The sequence below is a fragment of the Nanorana parkeri genome, unplaced genomic scaffold, assembly GCF_000935625.1.
Source record: "Nanorana parkeri isolate BGI_ZX_2015 unplaced genomic scaffold, ASM93562v1 scaffold208, whole genome shotgun sequence".
NCBI classification, from domain to species: Eukaryota; Metazoa; Chordata; class Amphibia; order Anura; family Dicroglossidae; genus Nanorana; species Nanorana parkeri.
Window position 1 is genome coordinate 1,603,303 of NW_017306476.1, and position 8,932 is coordinate 1,612,234.

General features: G+C 48.3%; 1 protein-coding gene across 1 annotated transcript in view; it reads right to left on the reverse strand.

Moving 5' to 3' along the window:
- Positions 1–5,458, reverse strand: part of E2F3 (E2F transcription factor 3) — a 16,831-nt gene extending 11,373 nt beyond the window's left edge. The window contains exons 1-2 of the mRNA XM_018555677.1: positions 4,783–5,458; positions 1,022–1,133 (exon numbers count right to left, since the gene is read on the reverse strand). Coding sequence (XP_018411179.1) covers positions 1,022–1,133; positions 4,783–5,082 — 412 coding nt within the window. The 5' untranslated portion in view covers positions 5,083–5,458. The remainder of the gene's footprint in view (positions 1–1,021; positions 1,134–4,782) is intronic.
- Between the last annotated feature and the right edge of the window lie 3,474 nt (positions 5,459–8,932).

Consider the following 8,932-nt stretch of genomic DNA (forward strand, 5'->3'; position numbering starts at 1 on the left):
GATGGGGAGGGAGCGGGCATAGCTGGGTTAATCTTGACAGTATTGGCAGGATTCATCCTGGCTGCAGCGCCCTCAGCGTATAGCACGCAATATACACAGTTTTGGGTCACGGGAGAAAGTGACCCTAAAGAGAACTATGGGGCAAAAAAAAAAAAGTGACATTAAACACAAATCAAATCTTAAAAAATGCATTCAAATACCTTAAAAGGAAAATTAGGGGAAGAGTGAAATACATTCATCCCATATTTAGAGCCGACGTGTGACACTGAACGCGTCACACGACAGCTCTATTGTTCAAGAATTGAGCGATGACATACCGCTGATCGCGCAGTTCCCAATCTTCTCCCTGCAGAAAGCAGTGACTGTCAGTCACGACTCCCCACAGGGATTAGCCCTCCTCTCTGCATTCCTCCAGCGCTTAGCTCTACTGTAGAGAGGCAGAGCCAGCTATCAGACGGGTATGGATACGGAATGTTGTCTGTATCCATCCCGGCTGCTTGGCTACTATATGATGAGTTTTGGGTCACAGGAGGACATCAGTATATGTCCTCCTGTGACCCTAAAGAGAACTATGGCAAAACAAATGTGCATCACTTAGCTGTTGAACCTCAAGTCATCGCTGAAATGGTGCAGACACTGTCCTTAGTCCTTAAGGGTGGCTACTTTTGTTCCCCATGGTCCCTGTGTTGGTTTTTAAGTAGCCACCCCTCCAAGTTGACTGCTGTAATTGACTACAATCTCAATACAAATGAGTAAACTAACCATAAAATTGTAGCGCATCACAGGAGTGAGATTGGAGGGCCATTTTACAACACATAGGGATCATGGGGAACAAAAGTAGTCCCCTTCCAGACTGAAGGACAATGTCAGCACCAACTCAGAGATGAGGATCTACAGCCGAGTGATGCACAAATAAGATGCATTTTGGGGATTTACCTCCTGAGTTTGTCACTTTAATGTTATAATACAGAATGAACAATCCCACTGTCTACAAGGAGCTCACGATTTATGGACAACTTACTTTTTGGACTCTCTGGGCAGATTACAGCTGCTCTTCCTTTTCCTTTTGGTGTTTTTAGCCCTTCAGGAAGAAACTGTTGGCTTCCATCCCCAAGTTCAAGCCGCCGCTTCGCCTTCAAAGACAAGATTAGGAAAAGATTTCAGACCACTGATAAGTTCAGTACATTTTAATCCCTTCATGACTGAGGCCTTTTTTTTAATTTTTTGTACCCATGTTATATTCCACATTTTAGGCCTGAAAATTACTTAAAAATTTTTTATTATTATTTATATTATTTATTTTATTTAAATTTAATTTTAAAAAAACTTTTTTTTTCTTTTTTTTTACTTTACTTTGACTGCTATCACATGGGGGGGCTTACAAGCCCCCCCATGTGATAGCAGATGGTGGTGACAGGTACTCTATGCATGTCAACATCAGCATAGCGTTGCCCTATACTATTCAATTTTGATAATTTACCTTTGGATAGATCACTTCCCATTCCCCTTTACTGTTATGCATCACTGAAGGCTAGAGCATAAAAAAAAAAAAGAGAGAGTCTAAATAGGTCTAGCATGTTTTAGTCTACCACTACAATACTGTGGTCAGGTAGGAGAACTATTACAATGAACATCTGCCTTACTGCACACCAAAAGATGTCCATTATCGATCCAGGACCATCATTGGGGTCTGACTTCAAGGTTAACCCACAAACTGTCTGTCCAACAAGACTGTCCGTGCAGGCCACCGAGGGAAGCTCATTGGGCAGCAAAATGGTAGTTGGCAGTGTTTAGCTATTAAAAGGAGAACTATGACATGAGTGCTTTTCACTCACCTCATAGTTCTAGCTGACCTGTGACAATGAGACTGTCACAGGTCGGCTCAGTAGATCGGGAGGTGAGCGAACACATACCGGCGTTCGCTCACCTCTCGATCCTGTCACAGCTCTCTGCCGTGACAGGGGGAGGGGCTGGATTCCGCCCTCCCGGCCAGAGCTGACTGGCGGAACGGACGGGGCAGTACAGCTGGCTCTGCCTCTAGATAGGCAGAGCCAGCTGTCAGTCACGCAGCTGGGCGGATCCCGGCACAATTGTCAGGATCCGCTGCAGCGTCTTAGTATACTGAGCCTAGGGTGACGGGAGGACGTTAGTTTGTGTCCTCCCGTTACCAGGAGAACTATGGGGAAAAGCCTTAACCCCATAGTTCTCCTTTAACAATCAAGAGGATTAGTTTGAAAATTTCACCCGCGTTACAACCGGGACTGGGGGAAAAAGTGGTGTAATCCTCAAAATCAGATATGTACACCTAGACTTGGCTTCTGGCCAGATTAGAAATATTGGAGGCAAAAATATCACTTCCCCAGTGGTCACCAGTTGCAATAAAACTACCACAGCACTACCAGGACTTGCGCTAACAATCACATTACACTATTGATCAATGAAAAGGTCCTGATCAGTGTTTAGAGCAGACTTTTCACCACTTACCGTTTCTGATCATTCCCTTTACTCTCTCTCTTACACAAAATCACTAAGACCCTGCAAGTCTTTATCTTTTTACTATCTGGTAGTATGGTCTTAGTAGTATGTGACACTACATTACAGGCCAGTTACCATCTGATAGCATGGTCTTAGTATGTGAAGCTACATTACAGGCCAAGTTACTGTATGGTACTATAGTCTTAGTATGTGAAGCTACATTACAGGCTCATTTACTATCTGATAGCATGGTCTTAGTAGTATGTGAAGGTACATTACAGGCCCAGTTACCATCTGGTAGTAGTCTTAGTATGTGAAGCTACATTACAGGCAAGGTTACCACCTGGTAGCATGGTCTTAGTAGTATGTATAGCTACATGACAGGCCCAGTTACCGTCTGGTAGTATAGTCTTAGTATGTGAAGCTACATGACAGGCCCAGTTACCGCCTGGTAGTATAGTCGTAGTAGCATGTGAACTACATTACAGGCCCAGTCACTGCCTGGTAGAATGGTCGTAGTATTATGTGAAGCTACATGACAGGCCCAGTCACCGCCTGGTAGTATAGTCTTAATATGTGAACCTACATGACAGGCCCAATTACCGCCTGGTAGTATAGTCGTAGTAGTAGCATGTGAAGCTACATTGCAGGCCCAGTTACCGCCTGGTAGTAGTATGTGAAGCTACATGACAGGCCCAGTTACCATCTGATAGTATGGCCTTAGTAGTATGTGCAGGTACATTACAGGCCCAGTTACCATCTGGTAGTAGGGTCTTAGTATGTGAAGCTACACGACAGCCCCAGTTACCATCTGGTAGTATGGTCTTAGTAATATGTGAAGCTACATGACAGGCCCAGTTACCGCCTGGTAGTATAGTCTTAGTATGTGAAGCTACATTACAGGCCCAGTTACCGCCTGGTAGTATGGGCGTAGTAGTAGCATGTGAAGCTACATTACAGGCCCAGTTACCGCCTGGTAGTATGGTCTTAGTATGTGAAGCTACATGACAGGCCCAATTACCGCCTGGTAGTATAGTCGTAGTAGTAGCATGTGAAGCTACATTACAGGCCCAGTTATCGCCTGGTAGTATGGTCTTAGTATGTGAAGCTACATGACAGGCCCAGTTACCATCTGGTAGTATGGTCTTAGTATGTGAAGCTACATGACAGGCCCAGTTACCGCCTGGTAGTATGGTTGTAGTAGTAGCATGTGAAGCTACATTACAGGCCCAGTTACCGCTTGGTAGTATGATCGTCGTAGTACGTGAAGCTACATTACAGGCCTAGTCACCGCCTGGTAGTATGGTCGTAGTAGTAGCATGTGAACCTATATGACAGGCCCAGTTACCATCTGGTAGTATGGTCTTAGTAGTATGTGAAGCACAAGAAGGTACATTACAGGCCCAGTTACCGCCTGGTAGTATGGTCGTAGTAGTAGCATGTGAAGCTACATTACAGGCCCAGTCACTGCCTGGTAGTATGGTCATAGTAGTAGCAGGTGAAGCTACATGACAGGCCCAGTTACCATCTAGTAGTATGGTCTTAGTAGTATGTGAAGGTACATTACAGGCCCAGTCACTGCCTGGTAGTATGGTCATAGTAGTAGCAGGTGAAGCTACATGACAGGCCCAGTTACCATCTAGTAGTATGGTCTTAGTAGTATGTGAAGGTACATTACAGGCCCAGTTACTATCTGGTAGTATGGCAAGCGCCACTAGAGTCCTAATTGTACAATGAATGGCCACATTCATACCAAAGAAAGGTAAGAAATCGGTTAACACAGGAAGGGTGAGGGAGGGGGAAGGAGAGACATTGGTAGATGAAACTGTTGTAATAAGTCTGAACTATAATGAAACCAAATTAATAAAAAAAGGGAACCTGTATTAATGAATAATCAGATAGTGCTGGCTGATCACAAGCACCCCCAAAATATACATACACTCCCTCCTATAATAATGAGCCCTCAATTAGAGAACACCTCCACAGTGATCCCTGAACAGAAAGGTGCAAATTGGGTTAGATTGCTTGGTGACACCATAGCACCCCCACCTCCCCCTGCTAGTGACAGATGCAAAAACAGCTAATACACAGGTGACCTTTCCCCTCCCCCCAACTTCATCCGGGGCGGGAACCGGCCTCCTGGAAAGAAAGCCCTATGCCCCCCTGTACATCGCCTACACATATGTCTATTACCCAGATGAATACATGTACAGACATCACAGCACACATGAAGGACTGGTGGGAACACATATACATGCATGTTAGCTTGCACACTCAGTGGGGGATAGGGGTGTCACTGCTCATTACCGGAGGGCGCCCCACTGTTGGTTGCAGTAGGCCGGCTCTGCCGGCTGGTCCGTGCGGTGTAGAGTAGATGAAGCTGGCGGCTGCCTGGTGCTGCTGATCGGGAGCGTAAAGTCCGTGCTGGGGGTGGTGCACCGGGCCGGGCGAGGACAGGATCTGCAGGTATCCCCCACTTCCTGTGCCCACTACAGCGGTTGCACCTCCCCCGGCCACAAACCCACCGTGCAGACCGGAGCCCTTCTCCGTGCCTGGGAGCCCGGCTACCAGCAGCTTGTCGTGCCCGGAGTAGATTCCTTTCCTCATCTTAGTGACAGCAGCCTTCTCCCGCTCGCCGTTCCCGGGAAGACTCGGGTTCCTCCTTCCTATCCCTGGAATCCGTACGGCCCCGGGCCTGTAGCCTGGAAATAGTGGCAGATGCAGTTAGAAATTACCCCCTCGGTGCATGGGGTGAGCTTATCTGAGGGTAATCGGGCACCGGAGGGGGCAGATGCAAGCGGATTGCACGGCTGGAAGTGATAGGGCCCCGCTTCGACCTCCCTGCCACCGCCGCGGCTGAAAAATGGCTCCAGGAAGCTGACAATGAATGAAGGGATGCGGTTTACGCGCGAAGGTCCTCCCGCGAAACTCAGATTTCCCGCCGTCTTTTTCAAACTGGATTTGCATGTCCACGCCCAGGACGCTTTCCGCGGATCGGATTGGCCGGCGGACGCTCGAATTGCGGACGGCGCGCTTCTTTTCCGGCACGCCATCGGGACTGTCATATTCCTCGGTATCTGATTGGCTGTTGAGACGAAGCATGTCTCAGTGGGAGGGGTTAGCGAAGAGCTCTCACATGGTACATGAGCAATCACAATCAGTAGTGAGAAGAAGACGATTTGTTATCTGTTCGATGTTCCTGAGAATCTTTTTACTTTATGTCTCCGTTCTTCATGATTTATCTGCATAGGTATTGCTGGTGGTAGTGGTAGTAGTGATGTTATAGCCATGTTACGTGGGCGTAACATAGTGCTTGTCATCCACTCTAATGCTAACTTTACCTTTGTGAGTGTGACCATATTACACCCAGTGGCGTCGCAGAGGGGGTGCAGCTGGTGAAACCATCAGAGGGGGTGACACCAGTCATTTTGGCATCACCCCTCTGAAAAGTCTACCACTTTACTTGGTCATGGAAGGAGAGCCTGGCAGCTGTACAATATGCCAAGTCCCTGACAGTGGCATACCTTATCCTGCCGGATCAACGTCCCCTCTCTTTGCCAGCATCCATCACCAAGATGGCCGCCAGCAAGTTAAGTGCACGTGATGTCATTATGTTCACGCGTAATAACATAATGATGTGATACCCAGCCTGGCGATGCCTCTGATTATTCAGGGTGAAACATGGTCACATCGCCACCATCCTGCTTGTCCACTTAGGTGAATTGTGGGGTTCTCCCCGCAGCCTTTTGAATTCACCCACACAGCTGCTTCATCCATTCACAGATCCTTTGACAGTATCTGTGAATGGAGGAACTACAAGTCCCATCAGCAACTGCAGAACAGGGAATTGTAGTTCACCATTGAATAAAAGTGCATTTTTGTCACTGTAGTTGTAGTCAGGGCCGTCCCTACCTTATATGCCACCTGAGGCCGTAGAGAAAGGGGGTGGTAGGGGGTGCTTCTCAGGAAAAGGGGCTATGCTGGTGTTGGTCACCTGGAGAAGTGGTGGGGTGGGCGGCTGTCTTAGAGCCGTGCTGTGAGCAGCTATTTGTCTGATTCCACCCAGCTCACTGGTGTCACTGGTTGCCAGGAGCTCAGCAGGATGCCAACCAGACCATCCCGCTCAGTTCCCTTGCAACCAATTACCCAATGAGCTGGGTGGGAAGACAGACAGAGTGTCACAGGTTGCTAGGAGCTCTTAGCAACCTGGGAGGCTGTGGCCATCCCCCTCCCACACCTGTCGCCCCCAATGAGATGCTGCCTCGTAGATGTGACCCTGCTTCTAGTCCATTCATTCCTTGTTCTGTCCATGTTACTGAAGGTTTGTAGCTCGGTATAGACATAGAGGGGGGTGAATCTGCAAGAACCAGGTACTGCACTTGCAATCCACTGACAGCGAGATTTAGTTCTAAATAAGGGACAGCAGGGAGGTGTGCGTAAACAGGTGCATGCTTACAGGCACAAAACCCCGAACACAGACTCAGCGTTCAGAATTGTGCACTGGTGTATACCCTTGTACAGCCATTGACCTCTATAGGAGACTATGTCCTGGCAGGGCAAAATACTCTAGAATTTGCATTGTGCCCAACAATGGTGCCCCCCTCCAAGTCCCTGACAAAACATTAGGGTTCAATCACAACATTAGCGCCGGTGACTGGGTTTTTCAGCAACTGTTCAAAACCATTCACCACTAGAGAACAATTGTTTTCTTTGTTTCTTGCTCATACCACATGCAGGGGCGTAACTAGAAATCACAGGGCCCCATAGCAAAATTTTGTATGGTGCCCCGTGATTGCTAGTTATGCCACTTGCAGAGCCCACCTGAGTGACCCTGCAGAGCCCACCATAGACTCTCTATACCTTACCTGACACCTTACCTGTCAGCGGCACGCTGTCCGGCTCCGTGGTCGCCGGGCCCACCTCCTCTTACATCACTGGTCCCACCTGCTCTTAGGTCGCTGGCCGGTGATGTAAGAGGAGGCGGGGTTGCTCTTAGGCAGGCTCCTGCATCCTTCTTCACTGCGCTCAGACAACTCGATCGAACACCGGTGTAACTGGCCTCTTCTGCCGCAGCGGCTGTGTCAGTGACAGCCAGCACCCTGATATGCCATAGCGGCCCACACGGAATCAGAGGGATGCCCTGGTCGGGCCCCCCTGTGCCCGGGCCCCATAGTGGCCGCCTGTGTCGCTATGGCGGTTGTTGCGCCACTGACCACATGTGGTGTGATGCATTGCAAAAAAAAAAGAAATGCTCACATGCAGAAGGCATCGTCTTGTTATGTAGAGACGTAAATGAAGTGTACTATTTGTACACTCAAAATAAAGTTTAAAAAAACCAAAGTGTGATGTGCTGAAAACACCACATTACCCACCCACCGGACCTCACATAGTACTCTAAGCCCGCATGCTCAAACAGCATTTTTGATAGAGCGGGATTGGGTTAGTCAATTCCTACCCTCCAGCTGTTGTCGAACTACAAGTCCCAAGAGGCATCACAAGACTGACAGTTACAGGCATGACTCCCAGAAGCAGAGGCATTATGGGATGTGTAGTTAAAGCACAGCTGGAGGGCCAGAGTTGCCCACCCCTGGGTTACAATGTCTATTTTTCATTGTTGCCTAGAGTAGGTCAGAGATGCACATTAAAGAAATAATCTAATTTGAGAAGGCAGGGCAATGGAATGAGGGGTAGCAGCCAAAAGATGCAGAGTTTCGGAGGCAGTAGACACCGAATGCAGCATTTCAGAGGAGGCAGGAGTGGGGTGCAATATCTCAGAGCCTGGAGGCTGGGAGAGCAGATCCCTCATTAAGAAGACTCGAGGGATAGATCTTAGAGCAAAAGGCTTCGACCCCATTCCCCCCATTGAGCGTTTTCAGGTGAATTGTAAGTTTTCTTGCATGTATTTTTTTATCTGCGGTATTGAGTGGCACAGTAGAATTGGGTGTTATGATCACCCAGGACTCTCGGCCAGAGGGGCTGAGAGGTTTCAGGAAGCAAGGGTTTGTCTGGAACCGGGAGATTTCAAAGATAATTGGGAAGGATACAATCTCCAGTCCTGGGTCCATGTTTTGGTAGTCAGCAGCACTTGATGATTGCACAACTGTGCACAGCCCTTAAGGAGAGGGTGCTGGCTAGCAGAACTATCTCCTACTGGGAATTAGGAACAGACGGTGTTCAGGAGTCAGCAGGACTCCCCCAGAAGACAGGTGAGATCCTGTTTGGTAATAGGAACAGACGGTATTCAAGAGTCAAGAGGACTCCCCTAAAAGACAGAGAAGCCAGGTGAGCACCTGCATGGTAATAGGAACAGACGGTATTCAAGAGTCAGGAGGACTCCCCTAAAAGACAGAGAAGCCAGGGGAGCACCTGCTTGGTAATAGGAACAGACGGTATTCAAGAGTCAGGAGGACTCCCCTAAAAGACAGAGAAGCCAGGGGAGCACCTGCTTGGTAATAGG